This window comes from Hermetia illucens, chromosome 2 (assembly GCF_905115235.1).
Source record: "Hermetia illucens chromosome 2, iHerIll2.2.curated.20191125, whole genome shotgun sequence".
Lineage (NCBI taxonomy): Eukaryota > Metazoa > Arthropoda > Insecta > Diptera > Stratiomyidae > Hermetia > Hermetia illucens.
The window spans coordinates 7,538,440-7,558,404 of NC_051850.1; the positions used below are offsets into that span (position 1 = coordinate 7,538,440).

The 19,965-nt window shown below is 45.2% G+C and overlaps 2 protein-coding genes across 3 annotated transcripts in view; one reads left to right on the forward strand and one right to left on the reverse strand.

Annotated features, from left to right (window-relative positions):
* The first annotated feature begins 4,621 nt into the window (after window positions 1-4,621).
* Window positions 4,622-8,177, forward strand: LOC119648972 (paramyosin). Its single transcript, XM_038050894.1, has 3 exons — window positions 4,622-7,313; window positions 7,393-7,509; window positions 7,575-8,177. Exons 1-3 carry the CDS (start codon window positions 4,911-4,913, stop codon window positions 7,836-7,838), a joined length of 2,784 nt encoding a protein of 927 aa, XP_037906822.1. The 5' UTR covers window positions 4,622-4,910; the 3' UTR covers window positions 7,839-8,177.
* Window positions 8,178-14,239: 6,062 nt separating this feature from the next.
* LOC119647445 (ATP-dependent helicase brm) overlaps window positions 14,240-19,965 on the reverse strand; it is a 36,961-nt gene continuing 31,235 nt past the window's right edge. For both annotated transcript variants that reach the window (XM_038048368.1, XM_038048369.1), the window contains 2 exons: window positions 16,296-19,062; window positions 14,240-16,195 (listed from right to left, as the gene is read on the reverse strand). In XM_038048368.1, the coding sequence (XP_037904296.1) occupies window positions 14,604-16,195; window positions 16,296-19,062 (4,359 nt within the window). In that variant the 3' untranslated portion in view covers window positions 14,240-14,603. The remainder of the gene's footprint in view (window positions 16,196-16,295; window positions 19,063-19,965) is intronic.

Below are 19,965 nucleotides of genomic sequence, written 5' to 3' on the forward strand. Positions count from 1 at the left end.
ATCCGTCCCTTTGTGCCCAAGATAGCGTCCTCCAGAGCATCAAGCCTGCGTCGAAAGTCCGGCATCGTCTCATTCGGTGACAAATAAATACTAAACACCCTAAACACCGAATACAAATAAAGCCGTCCAAGTCACTTCTGACAAACCCATACAAAACCTCCATCTAGCCGCCAAGGCCATTACGGCCGAAGAAATGATTAACGAAGGCTGCCCATATATCATCATCAACTGCGACCAGAACTTCCTTCTGGCTTCTGGCTTCGGTTCAATTGTCCTTACACACACAAGATACTCTTTCAATTAATCAAGGCCTCCAAATTAGAAGGCCATTCTTTCACCACAAGAAGAGAGGAGGTCAACCTTCATTCTTAGAGGATCCTCCTTCCCCACACGAATACACTTCTGACGACGTGGCAGCGTGGAATTAGCACAGATTACGCCGATTCGCATCTGAAGGCTCTCCGCCCTGTGGTCACAGACCAACGATACCAACTTCAAGCTTCTTTCGCCTGAGTTTAGATTCTGGGGCAGATGCCAATGTAGTTCCTAAACTAAAAAAAAAAACTGAGTGAATTCCAGTAAAGGGGATGTCACTCAGTGCTTTAACTGCCAACAATTTGCTCACGTTTCTTCAAGTTGCGGCTGGAATCCCAGATGTGTCAAATGCGCGGTCCTAGATGCCTCTAGGGATTGTTTTCGATAGACTGTCCAAGACAACGCCGATAAGGAATCGGCGGCGCCACTTAAATTCATAAACTCTGGCCAACTCAGTTACTCAGCGTAAAGAGAGTGAGAGAGCTAAAAATTACCCGCACTCCCGTCTTGCTCCGTTCTTCCTCCTCCCTCCGCAGTTCGTCACTCTTCGCCTGGCCTTCAGCCTTATTCCATCTGGACCATCCCTTCCTCACTAACCCCTTCTTCCGGTGCAGTTGCCAACGCCCGAGTAAGGCCCGAAACCCTCAGCTCTTCATCGCTTCTATATTCCTCCACTCCTTCTTTCTTCTCCCTATGGACAACAATCTCTGACTTCTATCGCAACTACATTCGTCTTCCGCCTGGAGTTATACCCGAAACGCACTTATAATTTTTGAGTTTACTATACAACCAAAATGAAGGTGCTCACACTCAACATTAATTCGCTCATTTCAAACGACAAAGATTTCGCTCTTCACAAGTTCCTGTTGGAAACTGACTTCAATCTTGCTCTCCTAAATGAAACCAACTTGGGGAAACTCCCAATGTCAGACTACACGTTCCCGGATACCATACATTCCGCAATCCTAGTCAAATCGGGCTTCAAAGCCAATACCATCACATTGTCACTCTCAGGGGTGCTCGCGTCCTTTGAGTCTTAATAGGCTTCCTCTACTTCCCGGGCTGTACAGGTCGTCGCCTCATTCGCATTCTGTCCGAACTCTGGAAAAATCGCGGTCAGTTTTGACGCTTCTTCTTCAGGCATGTAACCTGGGGCGACTCAATCTTGGATTGGTTCCAGTCAGGTCCATTCCTTAGCGCGGACATCATTAATGCGGGAGTACCAACTTTTCCACGAGGGTCCTCCTTCCTAGATGGCTTGATAATCTCGTCCAATCTCTCAACCTGTGTCACAAGCTGTTCCTCACTGGCAGCTCACTCTGACAATCATGCACACAGTCTTTCTATGCATTTACAGCAAATTCTCCCCTCCCATTCCTCATCCACACAAATACAGATAGTTCAATCTGACAAACTGGGACGATTTCCAACGCGACGTCTCCAAAGCGCTAGGTCCTCCTCTGGATAAATTTACCCCAATGAGGAGCTAACCATTTAAATTAGGAAATCCACCTCTGCCTTCAAAACCAAAATTCGCAATACAAATACAGGTGCCTTTCCGCCTCAACCCTCCTTTTACTCCGCAACAGGAACAGAATACTGTAAGGAAGGAAACGATTATTTCACCAATTACGTAACAGATGCAACGCTGATTATCGTCTTCTCTCCGAGATTAATGAAAACCTGTCCATTAATGGAACTATTAGATCCGAACTGAATGCATTCCAGAAAAAACTTCTCGAATCCCTCAAACATGGCCCCCAAGTTTTCTCAATAATTAATCGACTGGCTGGGAGGAAAAATCTTCTCTCAACGTCCACCACTCCCTGATAAAAATAGGACGTCCCAAGTTCCATCCCATAAAAGGTTGAGTTCGGAAGGGTCTTACCTTTGCCCTTTTCACTCAACAGGTTCCCAAAAAAACAAAAAGGCGTACCACCTGCTTAAAGAACCTAAAACCCCGGTAGGCGATGAAGTAGTGCCTAAAACACCAAGGGAGCCGATGTTTCAAAAGGTACACGACAGTTGGATTGAGGTTGAACCAAAGAAGACAAAAAAGAAGAAGGAGATAATGAGGAATGAGGTCCCAGGGACCTTGTGGGGGGGGGGGGGTTGTAAGCAGGATCCGGAGGAATCAAAAGGGAGATCTCATGCTGGAACTGAAAAGGTCCGAAGAGAGCAAAGCCGAAGGCTTCTACAACCAAGTCAAAAATTTATTTAGGGAAAGTGCTGCCGTGCGGGCTCAAAAGCATCAGCAATGCCAGGACCTAAATGAGATCACTTCTAAGGCGGAAATTTGCCTTAGCGGAGCAGTTCAAGCTGCACGACTTGCAGGAAGCATCCATTGTAAGCCTTAGAAAGGCCAGCAGAAGTAACGCGCAGGCTACTGGATGTCGGGAAGGTCCGTATTGGATAGGGTAGTCTGTCGGCTTAGAGAGCAAATCTCGTTGAAGAGATGCTTCAAGTGTCTCTCGTACGGACATCTAGCTAGAGTGTGCACAAGTGAGGTTGATTGGTTTAGCCGATGCAGACGTTGTGGTGAAACAGGTCACATTGCTCGGGATTGTAACAAGGATCCCAAATGCATGTTGTGTGATGAAAAGGAGAGCCTGGACCGCAGCCATATTGCCGGAAGCGGCAAGTGTCCCGAGCTCAAAAAGGCAAATGAGGTACCCAGTTGCTTAACGGCGCTAGTCGACAGCTACTTAACAGATAGAAGACTCTGGTACGACACAGATAAGGAAGCAAAGAATGCATTGTCTTCGCGGGTGTTTAATAGGGTTCTGTTCTGGGACCGCTATGGTAGAACATCATGTATAATGATGTCCCCAACGTCCCAGTTGCTAGCGAGGCCACAATAATGGGTTACGCCGATGACAAAGCGGTAATTGTTGTTACAAAAGATCTGGCGAATGTGGAATTATATTCTTACGAAGCAATCACTGTTATCAAGAACTAGCTGAAAGATGCAGGTCTTGCACTCGCGGATGATAAAACAAAGGTGGCGCTTATCACTAAGCGGCGTAAGGAAACAGCATATCATCACTTCAAAGCCAACGATTAAATATCTTGGGAGTGACGATAGATGCGAGGCTGAATTTCAAGCAGCACTTTCAAGGCGTCCAATGTTGGCATGGCCCAGGCAAGGATGATATCAAATGTTAGGGGCGCGGGATGCACTCATAGACTGCTTATAGCTAGAGTGGTGAGTTCTATACTGCTTTACGCAGCGCCAATTTGGTCAACTACATTACATACCGCATGCAATGCTCAAAAGATGAGCGTGGTGTATAGAAAGACTGCCCTAAGAGTGTGCTGTGGTTATAGAATCATTTTGGACGAAGCGGTTGGAACAGGCGAAAAAGGGGCGATAATGGATACCCAGCATCGAGTTGTGGATGGAGAGAACACATGGTGAGATGAACTATGATCTCATGCAGTTTCTCACGGGGCATGTCGGTTACCGTAAATACCTCTATAGATTTAAACTGGACAACACACCCAACTTTACCAGCTGTGACGGTATTCCGGAGGACCAGAGCACGTTTTCTTCCCTTGTCCTAGATTCGCTGAGGAAAGAAAGAGTCTAGAGGAGACATTGGGAGGAACACTAGCACCGGAAAATATAATTGGGGTAATGCTAACATGCCAGCTGGAATGCAGTGAACGACATGGTAGGGCGGATTCAGTGCAGATTAAGACAGGGAGAGATGAGGAAGGTGCGAATGTGAATGCAATCGATGGGCTAGAGCCATGTTCGCCCCATGACGAAATACTTTGTGGTGTTCCGCGGGGAAGAGGACAGGAGTTAGGGACACTGGAGCATGTGTAAAAGATTTCCACCTCTGGAAAAAAAGACAGACAGACATCGACTCGATTCGAGTAAGGTTTTGTTTTACACAAAATTTTAAAAATCATTATATGAAAGCAAATGAAATCCTGATCGAATTTTCAGTTAACCGACAAAAAATACACATACTAATTTCTTCGTATTCTCAATATTAACAGAGATTTAAGGGCGCAAAAGATTTTTCCACTTTTCTTCAATGTTTCATTTACATCTTTTTTTTCTTAAGCCTTTGTCCCATTTACAAGTGGGGTCGTTTCGACGTGATCGGTTTCACCATTTTGTTCTATCAAAAGCCTGATCTGGTTGCAATTAACATAATGTTCATCAAGCTAAGCTCTAGGCTGTCCATAAGCAACGTTTTTTTTTCCACTGAGCAGCCGTTGTGACGTTTACGTACTAACTTCCCTTCTAATGTCTATTCGCCTGCAGGTGGCTGCCACTGTACTTGTCACACTTTCCATATTTTGGCATTCTCGTCCCATAGTGGTTTGACATTTTGAAGTGTAAAGTGCATAGTGGAAGCTGCTAGCGGAAAGGCTGTTTTCCCCCAAATTCTGCAGACCCTTTACTGCGTAACGTAAAAGATACAATCCGTAGTGTCTATCCCGAAACCAGGTTATTGAAATAATCTTAACAGCGTTGTAACTACGTCTCAGGAATAGTCCATTTACGGACTATGACGTCATGGCCAGATTGGCAATTTTTATCAACCCACACTTTACACAAATAATTTATCCTCGCAAAAATGAGTGGTGAAGGGACGTCGTCTGGATTTAGGTCCGGACAGAACGCGAATAGTGACAATGAGGTACCTTCCCAAGATCTTCGTTCACATTCCAGCCGGCCGGGAGAGTTGGCTCTGGGTGGATCCCGTCGAACCTCCTGCAGTTCAAACGGGTCCTCGTCCGTGTCCTGTACAACTCCTGATTACGATTCCGGACACTATTCCGGGTCGAATGTTAGCGAATTAATTTTTCCACAAGGTATTTCCTGTAGCTCAGAGGACGATGGCCAGGTGGGACAGGAGATGCGGGCAATACGCAGCGAACTCGAGCGCCTGCAAAAGTCCGAACGATGGTATAAGAACGAGTTGAAGGTTCAGAAGCGTTCCAAGCTTGATCTGCTTGAGAAGCTGTACATGAACGAAAGGAAGTTCATGCGTGAGAATCAGAAACTCCAGGCGGACTGTAAGCGTTTGTATGCACTGTGCAATGAGATAGAGCAGAGAAAGACTGACGAAAAGGAGGATCTTCTTAAGCAACTCAAGCATCTGGAGAAGTTGTTTGAGTCCTCGAAAGGCGGTTCTAAGAAGCCACTGCCGGACGTGGAGGCTCTGCAGTTCGAGGTGCAGCGTCAGAAGGCAACTGTCGAGGAGAATGAGAACTTGATCCGAACTCTTCGGATGCAGAAACAGAAACTGCTGGAGGAGCTTCGCAGTTTAACTCAGGACCGTGATGCTAAACTTCTCGAAATCGAGAAGAAAACTATTGCTCTTGAATGCGAGAATCGTACAATTACCAAGCGATGCCTGGAGCTAACGAAAGACAAGAGCCAGTTGGAGCAGAAACTGCAAACCAGCCTGGGAGACAGCAATGAGGTTGTAAGTCTTCGTCAAACATCTCAACGGCAATTTGCTGAGATCGGCAAGCTCACAGCAGCGTTGACTGATTATAAATCAGCTTCAACAAATGAGGCCGACCAGTTGAGATCCGAACTGGACAAATCAAATTCTAGGATACAGGAATTCAGCGAAGAGTTAGCCCAGTTGAAAGCGTCTTATGCGGAGAGACAGCTTGAAAATGAGCATTTCCAAGCTGAAATCGAGCAATACAAGAAGATGAAGCAAAACTTCGATAAATATGTTGAACTGCTTCAAGGAAACTCCGCAGAACTAGATTCCAAGTGCATGGAAGTTCAGCATCTGGAGTCAGTTGTTGAAATCCAATCTACACAATTGGCAGAGCTCAATAGGAGCAGCCATGAGGCGAGAGAGCACTGGCAACGGGTCACAGCCGACCTTCAAAGACAACTTGATACTAAAAACAGGGACTTCGCCTCAAAACAGCAACAATTCAACGAACTTGAGTCCAAGCGTTCCACCGAAATTCAAAAACTTCGTCAAAGACTGAGCCAACTCGAGGGTTTGAATGAGAAGCTGATAAGCCAACTACGGAATAGCACAACAGAAGTCAACAAGAAATCTTCGGAGATTGAACAACTTAAAGGGGCCATAAGGGATCTTAGTGAGCTCAGTGTTGAGAACTCGCAACTGAAGAAGCTTCTGGAGGTGAAGGACGAGGAGTTGGGCCAACGGAAACTACACGAGGCGTTCATTTCGGAGTTGCAAACAGAAATACAGAAGTTGAAAGGCGACCTTAAGAATGAGAAATGCAAGAGTAGTGAAACTGAGGCATTACGGGGTAAAAATAAGGCTCTTGAGGAAATGGTGGATGAAGTGAAGAAGGAAAATGAAGCCCTTAAAAGGTCCTTGGGCGTAATGGAGCAAGATCGTGACTCTTTGAAAAATTCGTCACAGGTTCAGTTGGAGAAATTTAAGGAGTCAAACCGAATCCTTTGTTCGGAGAAGTCTGAGCTCCAAACTATTGTCGACAGCCACTTGGTGACCATAGACAATCTACAATCCCAAAACAACCACATCCAAGCCCAACTTTCACGTCAAGAAAATTTGAAGTCCGAACTCGACCGCTGTCGGGAACTAATCAAAAAATATGAATCGGAAAAGCTAACAGCAACCGATACTAGTCACCACGCCCCCACACTTCCCACGCTAGAAACCGTGACAAAAACCACTGAATGTTCTTCCGAAAAAGACATACTTAATAGTCAAATTGAAATACTGCGCGAGACTTCGCAAAAAGTACCTGAAACCTGTGATAGTTCGTGCCAAGTGGGCACTTGGAATGCATTGAATGCAACCGCTAGATCGGGAAAACACGAAACCAGTGATGAAACCTCTGATGTTAGAGAAATGAAATTGCTACAACGAGTCATTGAAGCTGAACACCGAAAACGTATTGGCCGATATGAGTTGCATATACGAACGTTGTTGGGTAAATTACGAAGCTATCGGAATCGAGATGCAAAGGAGAAAAGTAGCGAGGTGGTGGCATGTGAGAAGGAAATTGAGGTGAGGCGGCTTCTTGTTTACTTCCTAAGCTCAGAAGAGATGGAGACGACAAATTTCGTTTTTTTTTCTATATTTCCAGACTCTTCGCCAACAACTAAGATTGGCACTTAGACGAAGCGCTGAGATTGAACACTACAAAAAACTAAACCTGCAACTAACATCTAACCTACAATCGCTAACTGACGACTACAAAAGGGTAAGAAAACTTCAATCCTCAGCTCTGAGAACAACCAACTTTCAATCTCACCCTCTCACCAACAGGTCCTCCTCTCAAACATATCGCCTAAACCCACTACCAGCCCCCGATACGCTGAAATCTACAAACTCATCGATGAAAGTAACAATTTAGTGCCAAACGTCAGCTACTTAACCGACTCAATCGACGCGCTAAAAGACGATATATCACAACTGAAAGTCGTTTTAGATCCCCGCAATGCAACTAGCACACCAAAAATATCTAACCCAGTGAAACGCCTATCGCTTATGGACGAGCTTAAGGCTGTCGACGATAGCTTTACTTTTTGAGTGTTTTTTTTTGTTTTCGAGGCAGAAAAGAAAATCCGATTATGGAAGAAAATGCTTAGTTTCTGTTTTTCTGCAAGAAAAAAGTGATTTTCTTTGTGTTATTTATCGTTGATGCTTAGTTGAATTCGCTTTTATTTCGTTTTAATTTATTAAATTGGAGGATTAGGAGGATATTTACAATTTTATGCTTATTTAATTTTTGCGTATATATATTTTAAAATAAAGCACTTTGATTTATTTTATGTGCTCTGCTTGGCAGAAGGTGATAAGACGGAATAAATTCTTAAGTGCAGGAAATATTTTAGGAAATATATGTACATAAATATTGGAAAACTTAAATCTTGTTGTTTTTCTCATTGAAAATATGCAACAATGTAGATTTATAACAACGGAAAGGTAAGGAGAACATCCCCGACCAGCGAAACGTCACATAGATATGGCTACCGTTTAGCCCTTGGTGGGATATTGTCGTCAATCAATCCTACGCGCTATTGTTCACAATTACCTGAAATGCGCTTCAGCTCCGCCCACGATTTCGTTAGACACTGGCACTCCTTCTATACTGTTCTGCGCCAAGTGCTTTTGGGGTGACCTACCACCGACGGCCATCTTGTGAGAGTGAATTCTACTGCATTGGCACTTTCCCTTCCGATTACGGCGCGTACGAGTACCAGGTCTGTCCAGCGAATCACATGACCGATTTCAGAACTGCACCAAAACGTTAAGAACGCCTAGGATATCGACTGACCTCACAGCTACAATATTTCGCTATCGAAAATGGTTTATGATTGGTTTTGTGCGCAGGCTCCGCGACAATGCGTCCTAAGAATGTTGGGTTTCTCCAACTTGAAGGTTAATTCTGACGATATAAGTTTGGCTTTCTGGGCGTAATCGAAATGAGACTGCGTGATTACTCCGCTACCTCTTGTGCCGTGTACTTTTGTACTCTGGAGAGCCTAGTGGCAACAGATGCGAATCCGGTGCCTATCTGTTTTTGATGGCGCGCTCTCATCACCTGGGAGCCGGTTTTTAAGAGAATCTTGATTGCGTGCATCCAGTTTATGTTAAAGAGCACCACAATTTTTACCTATTGACGGACGATTGTTACCTATTAACGGAGATTTTCGATATAGAAGATAAGGAAGGAGCAGCTCAGGTGAAGCTGCTTAAGGGGGTCGTCCAGTTACACCATTACAAAAAATAGATTTTTTTATGTGCGCTACGGCCTACAACAACTCTATACTTCGCGTATTGCAACTTAGAATTTGTGCCAGTGTTTACCACAATATCTAAAAACGTCGAATGCAAAAAGTGTCACGGCTGAGAATCGATCGGTAAATCCGGCAGTTCTTGGTCTGACGATCTAAGCGAGTGGTCGTGGGATTACTCCGAAGGCTGAGCTATGTTTATGATATGGTGTAAGGCTGTTCCAGAGGATTTTTAATGGCATCTATGCGGCAGAAGACGTAATTGCAAGTGGCTAAGTCCTTAAAAACGAATGGATGGTACGTTGCATGCCTGACAAATCGCACTGGGCGTCTTGAAGAGCCCGCGTAAGTTGTGCAGGAAGAAGTACCCTGTGGCATGAAGAATTCATTCCGGATAGGCAGCGATGTGCCGAATACCATTTCGGCCGGTAAAGCCTGCAGATCTTCCTTGAAGGTGGTACGCATGGTGAGAAGTACTACGGGAAATGCCTGGAGCTAAGGTGTCTCCGGACTGCACCTAAGCGTGTCCCTCAGTGTCCGGTGCATGCGCCAACCATACCATTCCCCTGAGGATGGTACGGCGTTATGCGGGTTTGGTGAGCTCCTACGAGTTGAGCAAGTTTAGCGATGAGGTCTGACTCATACTGTTTCCCTTGGTCGGAGGGCCAAAGATTGAAATCCAATGGTCAAAAAGAGCTCTGGCGACGGTGATAGACTTGGTGTCCCGCAGTGGGACTGCCTGGGGCCAACGCGTGTAGCGGCCGATTATGGTAAGGCAGTTTTCGTATACCCCGCAGTGGCAGCTAAATCAATCAGCGCGGTTATAGCGATGAACTTTGGCCGACTGATATGGGATGCATTGCTTTACTCGGCGGAGAACATCTTTGCGTAGACCTGGCCAGAAGAATTTTAACGATACGCGCTTGCCTGTGTCGTGGTTGCTGGGTTGCCACAGTTGGTGTACGGTGCCGAAGGTTTGACGACGAAACGCAGCCGTTGAATTCCACGTAGTATGCCGAATGAACGTCAATTTCCAGCTGATGGAGTTTAAGACGTGGGCTGGCTGGCGGGTGATTTAGTTGAATATCCTTCGTTTGGGTTTTGCTGATAGCTTTAGTTGTGATAGTGGTGGGCATGTTGAGTGTCTCCACGCGTGAGACAGCGTCGGCGACGGTGTTTTCAAGTTGTTCAAGTTGCCTGCTCTGACGCGACGAGGTCTTGTTGGAACGTTGCGGCAAGGCGAATACGAGTGGCCGATGATCACTGTGGATCACAAATTTACGGCCCTCCAGGATGCGTTGAAAAAATCTTATAGCTGCAAAGACTGCTAGAAGGTCGTGATCATAGGAAGAGTACTATCGTTCGGCCCCCGATAGCCCCCGATCCCAACAGAACCCAACCCCCATCATGTCGCTGTTGATCTAATGCTAATGGTTGCATCGGTGACAAGAAAGATAGGTGGCGGCTGTAAGGATGCTCTGCTTGTGGCGTTCAAATGCAGACTCGGCGTCAGGGGTCCAATTTAATGCGGCTTTCTTCGTCGAAAAACCATTGAGAAGCTCGTGAAGCGGCGCCTAGTGCTTGGTGGCGTCTGGAATGCAGCGAGGGTAGTAGTTAAGCATTCCAAGAAAGTGCCCAAGTTGTGAAGAGTTCACTGGCTTGGAGAACTCCGGAATGGCTTCGATTTTTGGCACCTTTCTCATTGATGTGGTAGGCGGCAAAGATAACCTCTAGTATTTACTCCAGTTGGGCTGGAGTTATAAGCATGGAGTATGTCGAGGAGCTGCTGGAGATGTTGATGATGGTGTTCGTGATTATTCGGAAATACTTGAATATCGTTTTGGTAGACACGGATGAACGGAAGCTGAGAAGTGTTATGATTGCAGTTGCATGTCTTCCGGGATGGCGGGTATTTAGTAAAACTCCTGCTGGAGATTAATGACGGAGGACACCATCCTGTAGTAAATCCTCGACTATTGGTAGCTAGTGTGCACGCGTTGAGCTGACGATAGTCGCCAGTGGCGCGGCAACTACAACCTCCGAACCCATGTGAAGAGGGCTGGCCCATTGGCTCGATGATGGTAGGATAACGCCGAGCTTGAACAAACCGACGAATTCCCTCTTTACTACGGTGAGTCGTTCACCGGCGAGGTGGTGAGAGGACTGACTGCCCTGTAGTGTATCAGCAGTTTGGGAATACGGGTCATTTCACCATTTGGATTATTGTTCAAGGAAGGCGGAGAGCTGCGTTGACTGCAATCACACGTGAGGCTCCTGGCTGGAAGCAGAAATTCTTTTCGTGGGGTGCAATATATGTATCGCATATGGATTTATCACAAATTTTCGACAAAACAAAAGGTTTAACTCCGCATCAACTTAATGCAGGACCGGACCAACTGGGGAGCAACTTACTCCCTCTTTTCTGGTCCACGGACCCCTCGCTTAGGGCTTGCACCCCAACTTTTTAAAAAAAAAGTCAAGCGACGACCGCTTTACGGTTTCTTACCAGGGCAGAGGCAAATCGTCAGACGCTAATATATAATTCGTAGGCATGTCGTGTTCTACGAAATATATAAAGGAGCATTCAACATCTGCGAGCCGCTATGGTCACGCTGCTCCCAGGGCAGAGGTGAGGCAGCGTCTGACGATTTGCCTCTGCCCTGGTAAGAAACCGTAAAGCCTTCGTCGCTTGACTTTTTTTAAAAAGGTTTAACGACACCGTATCCAGAGGATTCTGAAATATTGACCGAAAAAACCTTAACACCAAGTATCAATATTCTGTCGTACTTTTCGAAGAAAAAGAACATAGATGGCAGCGAAAAACGAAGCTGCTCTTAACATCATCTGATGCAGAATTTTCGACCAAGTAGGATCCCAATACATTGCAGTAAAATGTGTAGTAAGGATCACTAGCGACGCCTTGATTTGATATACATATCCCACAAATCCTATGAAATGTCCGTTGGGTGCTTCTTCATCAGAGAAGAACGGTTAAGCAAACGGAATATATTGTTCAGACCGGCCCTCTTCGAAAGGGTTGAGCAGGACGCCAGCAATATTCCCGCGAATGGCATCTATAGAATATCAGGATATAGCCTTAGTTTTGACTGATCAAACTGCAACGGAAAATGATTTACTCCTTTGGATCTTAGGATGTGTAATCAATTTACCGGGCGGGTGCTTTGTGAGAACTTCTTCAGGAATCGTCCCGTAATGATATTAACATCTTCGCACTCCAAGAAACGCGTCAAGTAAATAATTATAGTTTTTACACAGTTTGGTGTATCTGTGAATTTTCAATTTCAAAGGAGGAGACCGGTTGTTGCGCCGTTGATGATGATGATGAAAGGAGGAGTCAGAAAGAGTGAAATTCCATTCATTGAAATCAATTTTTCCATCTTTCACACCGAAGCAGTGTACACGGTAAGGCTGCCTACTTTCAGAAGGACGCTTATCTTGCAGAGGCCGCGACAAGGTTCAGGTTTCAAAAGATGGGGAAAAATATCCACGGATACGTGGATGCCTATTAGGGGAACTGCAAAACGGGAAGTTGATCGTGCATGACAGCAGCAGGACCAGCCTTCCCTAAGGATACCAAAAACAGTGGATTTTGGTCGACCCTTGATGAGATCAAATAAGTTATGTACTTGCTCCTGGATTCGCACAATTCAACCGAGTATTTATTCATAATGTTGATTACCATGACGCCGTAATGCTTGCTCACAATTCACTCCATCATACACGTTTCCAACAAATCGACATCAAGTACCCACGTTAGAGGTTTGCGCAAGAAGACTGCGCATAGCAGATTTGTCTTTCGGCGCATTGCTTGAATTTGTATGTTGAAACAAAATCATTGCACATGCTCGAACTTCTTTGGTCATTTGCGATGGTACCGAATATGTGATTCAGTGCATTGGTGTGAGGTCACGTGACCGTATACGTCATAACAATTCAAGCAAATGACACATCAATATATGACCCGTTCTATGACAAGTAAATCCTCGTTAGCGCGAATTACATAGGCATACTATTGACGACGCCTCCCTCACAATTTTTCCACGATCAATGCATCTCTATGGCGTATGTTCTCATTTCGAATGTGATTATTGCGTGTTACGCCACTGGTTCAATGAAATATCATCGGCTTTGTTACCGTGAGGCGCCGTTCATTTTCTAGAATAGGTCAGCACTCAGAACAGTAGAGGACGACTGGGTGCATAACACTGCGGTAAAATTGAGTCATTTGTTGATGCATAAATTACAACGAACGCAAGTTGTGGAACCTCACTTCATCGAATGCGGTTCACCAATGCCAGATAGGTTTCGGTCGAGATATTCCCAGTTGACAATGATAATGCCTGTTTTGTTTGAGTCGGCCATCAAAAATTCAGTTTGATCATTCCACTTTTGGACAAGTTGCTCCAAGGCGCCTTGCTATGAGGCGCTACGAAATCATCATCTGCATAAAGCACTCTGAAGGGCGCTGGATGTTACATGCGATAGTGTAAATCACAAGAACAAACCGGGGCGCTTTCTCGAGGAATACCGACAAAGACGCGAATCCTTTTTGATATATCTGCCACGCTTCCAATCCCGATAGAGCAATTTAACCTAGTACATGAGTTTTTCAAGCATTAGATGCCGCTGCTAAACATACCAGATGAGTTTGTGTTTTCTAGATTCAGAAATAGCATGTAGGGAGGACGATGATTTTTATGAGTAATCGCGCAACGTGCATTTCGTCAATAGTTCCGCAGCTCTTGACAAACACGGCTTAGCTCGTTATTTGAACGATGCCATGAATACAAAAATCTTCATGGTATAAGACAGCAACCGGATCGGACGGTAATTTGAACATTTTGCTGGACTTCCTTTCTTTTCCACATTGGAACGGTGGCTCTTTTTCGCCAACCAGATGGTGTTATATCTTCCTCAATAATCCGATTGAAGAAGTCACTGAACCGCAGTAATCGACCCTAGCTCTTCGCTTCGTGGTCAGAGCTCGGATGCGATCGTCAGGTTCTGTTGGTTTCCTCGATTTAATTCGTTTAATTGCTTCCTCGACTTCAGTGGCGCTGAAATATGGAATTGCTCTAAAAATTGAAATCTGCTCGAAATATTTCCGCCATCTGTCCGTTGCGGTTCACTAGTCTACTCTAGACTATACAGGAATACATAAAAAAAACTCAATTTTTGCTTCTCTTCACTACTTTATTTCCATACTCGAATATAATATAAGAGCAATACATAGAAATATTTATAATTAAGACTTCAAAGCAACCTTTCATTCTTCCCAGGTTCTACTGGGCTCACCAACTCATTCCCACGAACAGCTCGCATCAATTGAAACAAATAAATATTCCCCTCAATTAGCATAGTATCCTTTGAGTTCACTCCGAAAGGGCATTCAAAAAATTAAAAAAAAAAACAACCAAGAGAAAAGCTAGAAGCCAACTAAATTGTGATCTGAAATTCAAAATTCGAGAGAACTAAGTTACATAACTAATCCTACTTTAAGTTTACGTTCTTTTAAGATTTTTCCTTGTTTTAGATTTTAATCTAGATCCTCGTCCTCATCATCTGAAATTGTGTATTTCTTCTGCGAGCGTTTCCGGCGCGATTGTTTCTTAGCGGTGGAGGTCAAGCCGGATGAGTTGCTACCACTCGGACCCGGAGTAGAAGTCAGATTCATCCCGGAACCACTACTGCCAGTTTTGCTTAATTTCAACTTCATTTTCACGCTTCCACCGTCATCATCGGAATTTTCTTCCTCCTCCTCATTTTCGGATCCTTCAACCGAACATTCGCCCCCTAAATAACGTTGCCTGGCCGCAGCGAAAACTCTTTGTAATTCCAGGGAGTCATCGTAGATCAAAGAAGCCTCTTCATTGTAGATCTGAGCGTTTTGGCAGAGTTGGAAAAATTCCTTTTCAAAGTCGGCAAAGTCATAGTATTTTTGGTCTTCGATGCGTTGGAGGATTTTCTTGATGTCGATGGGGCGTTTGATAATTTCGTAGTAGTCGGGGAGTTTCTGACGCGATGGGAGTTTCATGAATGGTTCGGACAGGATTCGACCGTCTTCGGTTGTGTGTTTGATGACTGCAGAAATTACTTTACGCATTTGTTTTTTAAGTTTCTTGTCAACGTTTTGACGTCGCCGCTTCACTGATGCCATGAGCAATGAGTCGTCATCAGAGTCATCTTTGCGATTCTTACGCTTGCGGCGCTTACGTTTCGCCTCACGCTCCTCTTCCTCCTCATCCTCGAATTCAGCGCCGTCATCGATAGCTTTAAGCCATTCTTTTTCGGTCAAGCTGTCTGTGTAGTCAACTTCCTTGCGTTGACGAGAACCTCGTCCCAAAACGCTATCATCTTCATATGTCTGCCAACGCTCAACTTCATCGTCCTCTTTGACTAACCAATCTGGTAGCTCGGACTCATCAATCAACCGTTGACGACCAGGATGATTAGCCATATCGTTCTTTTTGCGCTCAACATCCATCTTCTTGAACAATTCCAATTCGTCCTCGCTTCGAGCAATCATCAAATTAATCATTTCATCGTCTGGGACTTCATTCTCTTCCTCCTCATCTCCGTCGTCTTGATGAAGGATTGTTTGCAAAAATTGCTGACGTTCACTCCCCGTTGACTTCTGATCGAACATACCAGCTTGGATGACTTTCTCGTCCATATTGAGTTTGTAACGAGCAGCAGCCAGGATTCTTTCTTCGACCGAGTTCACTGTCATCAATCTTAATACACGTACTTCATTCCTTTGTCCGATACGATGAGCACGATCCTGTGCTTGAAGATCTTGATGCGGATTCCAATCGGAATCGAAGATAACGACAGTATCGGCTGCCTGCAGATTCAAACCTAAGCCACCAGCTCGCGTCGAGAGTAAGAAAACGAAATAGTCGGAATCCTTAGCGTTGAATTTCTTCAGGAGATCGCCACGATCTTCAGCTTTTGTGGTACCATCGAGACGAAGGTAGCCAAACTGACGCCAGCCCAGGTAATCCTCGATGATGGTCATGCATTGGGTCATCTGACAGAAGAGCAAGACGCGATGGTTGGTTGCTTTGAGTTTGGGTAGGATACGATCCAATAGTTCGAATTTTCCAGAGACTCGGTATAGATCAGGTCCTGTTAGGAAAGGGCAAGGAAAACAAGGAAATAATGAGGTTAAAAGATCAGAAATATTTAGACCGCAATTGAGAAAACTAAAGACTGGTCGAATACTCACCTGAAACCACGCCATGTCCTCCAATATGATCGCAATACTTCTCCTCAATATGCTGGAACATGAATGGATGATTACACAATTTTCTCAACTGCACGATTGTGTTCATCAAAGCCTTAGCTCCGCCCTTTCCATGTTTGCCCTTCTCCGAACCGTCCGTGAGTAAAACACCCTTGCTCTGCATGTGTTTGTACAAAACCCTTTGCAATCCAGACATCTCACACTTAATTATGTATTCCACCTTATCAGGCAACTGAGATTCGACCTCTTTCTTAAGACGACGTAGCAAGAACGGACGCAGGACCTTATGCAAACGACGAATAATCAAAATCGTTTCTTCTTCATTCAATTCGACCTTCTCGCCGGTAGTTGCGAACGGGGCGTTGAACCACTGTTCGAAGGTTGAGCAACTTTTGAAGATCGACGGCAGAAGGAAATTCAACAAGGCCCAGAGTTCGGGCAGTTTGTTCTGCAAGGGAGTACCGGTGAGCAGCAAGCGGTGAGGAGCGTTGTAGTGCGTGTTCAGGACTTGGGTCAATTTGCAATGGTGATTCTTCATACGATGACCTTCATCGATGATCATGTACTTCCACTGGAGCTTTGCAAGGACAGCTTTATCCTTTATGACGTATTCGTACGTGGTCAGCAGTACATTGAACTTTGTTGCGCGCATTTGATTTTGAACGGAACGTCGTCCAGCGGGGCTGCCTTTGTAGCTCACTACGACTACAGCAGGGGCCCATTTTTCAAATTCCAACACCCAATTGGGGAGTGTCGACAGTGGAACAATGACCAAGAAAGGTCCGTTGACTTTCTTACGTTCCATCAAGTAAGTGATCAACCCAATCGTCTGGATAGTCTTCCCGAGACCCATCTCATCCGCAAGAATTCCATTCAAATTATTGTTGTACAACGAAACCAACCACTCCAAACCTTTGATTTGATATTCCTTCAATTTGCCATTGACCAAAATGCTTGCTTGTTCAGTAACCTTCTCGTGGATAGTATGCGCTATGCTGTAATACGTCTGCTCTTCAGTGCGGTATTCGTCATCCTCAACCTTGGCTTTCTTGATAAGCTCCTTGGTTTTCTCCTCTTCAGTTTTGATTTCCTCTCTGGTCTTCTCTCTTCGCGTTTCCTTGAAATCATTGTCGCCATTGTCATCATCTGATTCACCTTCAGATTCACTCTCGACCCATTCCCAACCCGGATGTGCTTCCAACCATCGATGCAAGTCCTTCAGAAGAGGAGCTTCTTCGCCGTATAATTTGTTGCCTGTAGTGGGTTCGTAGACAGTGACCCGCATTTCACCAGCTTGACAACTGTCGTCAATCTGGATAAACTCTCCGCTTGCGAGAAGTTCTTTCTTATAGCGCTTATTGCGTTTCATCTCTTCCTCCTTCTTCTTCCTCTGGTCAACCTTGTGTTGCTTAACCATCTCAGTGAGATTGCTAATGTACTCATCGGTTTGGGATAGCAAGAACGCCAAGCGTTTATCTTTCTTCTGATCAATGAGTTTCCTGTAACCTTCTTCATCCTCAGCCATCAAGCGGCGCATACGTTCCTTCTCGATGCGTTCTTGCTCTTTCTTCTGCTCCCGTTCGGCGTTGGCGTGGTAGTTCATAACGGCCTTGTTAATACGAGCCAGACGTGCTTGATTGTTGCGATGATATTCTTTGAGGTCTTTGCCATGTTGCAGTACCGCAGCAAGGAATTCTTGATGCTTCTGACGTCGTTTCCTGTCAGCTTCCAACTTCTGCTGTTTCTCTAATTTTTCGGTGGCTCGAGCCTCACGCAATCCTTGACGTTTCGTTCGTTTGTACGCTTTCACGTTTACAGCAGTTTCAAGTGTGGTATCACGACGCGTGCATTGGACAATTTCACTTCTCAATTGACGTTGGAAATTCAGGACTCGCAACGCCCGCAGCTCGATTGCAGCTTGAAGGCGGAGATCTTCAGGCATTGTGGCTGGGAGAGAAGAAAGTTCTCGCATTCTGTGAGCTATGCGGGCAGCCATGCGATTTTCACGCTCTTGGAGTAGAGTTATAGGATCTAGACCGACTGGTTTTGCAACGGTGGTTACTCTGTTGGGCTTTTGCAGGGGCTGTTGAGGAGGCTGTGATCCCTGTTTTGGACCTTGTGCCTGCTGGATGCCTTGATTCGGAGGCCTGTTGGCTTGAGCCATGCTAGCAGGCATTGGGCTGGAGACTTGAGGTTGTCCCCCACCACCAATCAAAGGTTTATTTGGACCTGTTTCAGGAGTCGGAGGCTGGCCGGTGATTGGTGGCTGTACAACCATTTTATTTCCTCCCTGTTGGTATGGACTAGGAGGTGTTGGGCATTGGGGTGGAGTACCATCTTGACGGGAGGGACCTGTCATGGGTGGTTGACCCATTGGTGGCTGTTGCGTCGGCGGTGGTGGTCCCCCAGCGTTGGGTGGCGGCTGTTGTTGCTGCTGCAGCGGTGGCTGCTGAGGAGGTGCACCCGGCTGCTGGGGTGGTGGTTGCTGCGCTAATTGCTGAAGCATCGTTTGGATAGCTCCATTCAGTGGTTTATTGCAAGCTAGCAGACGATAAGCAGTGATTTGTGCTCGAAGCATTTTCAATTGATTGGCTGTAAGTTTTTGGTGCGCAGAATTTGCTCGCAAGGCTAGGAGTTGAGAGTAGCGTGGATCATCTTGTAAGCCTTTTTCATCCATAGAGTCAATAGCTCGCTGTAGGGCGTTGAGATTCTCTTGGCCAGGTTGTCCGGGAACTGTGTTGGGTGGTCCCTGTTGAAGAAAAATAAATGAAATCTTAGAAACGCCGATGAAGTGCTATTTTTTGTGTTATTGTGATCAAATGAGTGAATTTACGTTGTGCAGCTTCAAGAGGGCGACAGCCACAGTTTCGGAAGGGGGACTGGACTACATATCGATATTCAAAGATGTTTCTGACCAGGGTTTTGAAAAGTGTTAAGGAGGGTTGGGTTAAGATAAATTCGGAGGGGGAACATGGTATAAAAATAGACATTTTGGAAGCGCGATTAATGATGTCAACGAAGTGGGAGTTGAAGTGAAGTTTGTCATCGAAGACTACACCCAGATCCACCAAGAGGACTTAAAAGGATAGCATTTGCTGATATCTAGGGTCAGTTTTGTAATTAGACACCAAGAAATCAGAGAACCTATGTTGGATTGCAAGAGAAAGAGAGATTGCAAACACGAGAAGAGGAAGTTATTAATAAAAATTAGGAATAATAGGGGGCCAAGTATAGATCCTTGGGGAACACTAGAGGAAGGAGAGAAGGAACGGGATGAGTAACCACGAACATAAATTGATAGGTAGGAGGAGAGCCAAGCGATCATTTAGAAGGAGACGAGTTTAGAGAGGAAAATATTGTGTTCAATGGTAACAAAGGCTTTGGAGAAATCGGAGAAGGAAAATAAAGGTATTATTTACAGTTAAAAAGGAAGAGATTAGGAATCCCATCGGGATCAGATCCGACATTGCTGTCAAGATTAGCAATGAGATAAGAAATGGAATGTTGGAATATTTGGAGCATTCTGCACCTAAAAGGGGGGTAGATTGCGCAGTGCTCGAAGAAGCAAACACGCAAGAGAAATAAGAACAAAGTAGGTCGCAGGAACTTGAGTGAAGGAGGGAAAAAAATTGTTGGAAGAAGGGAAAGATAA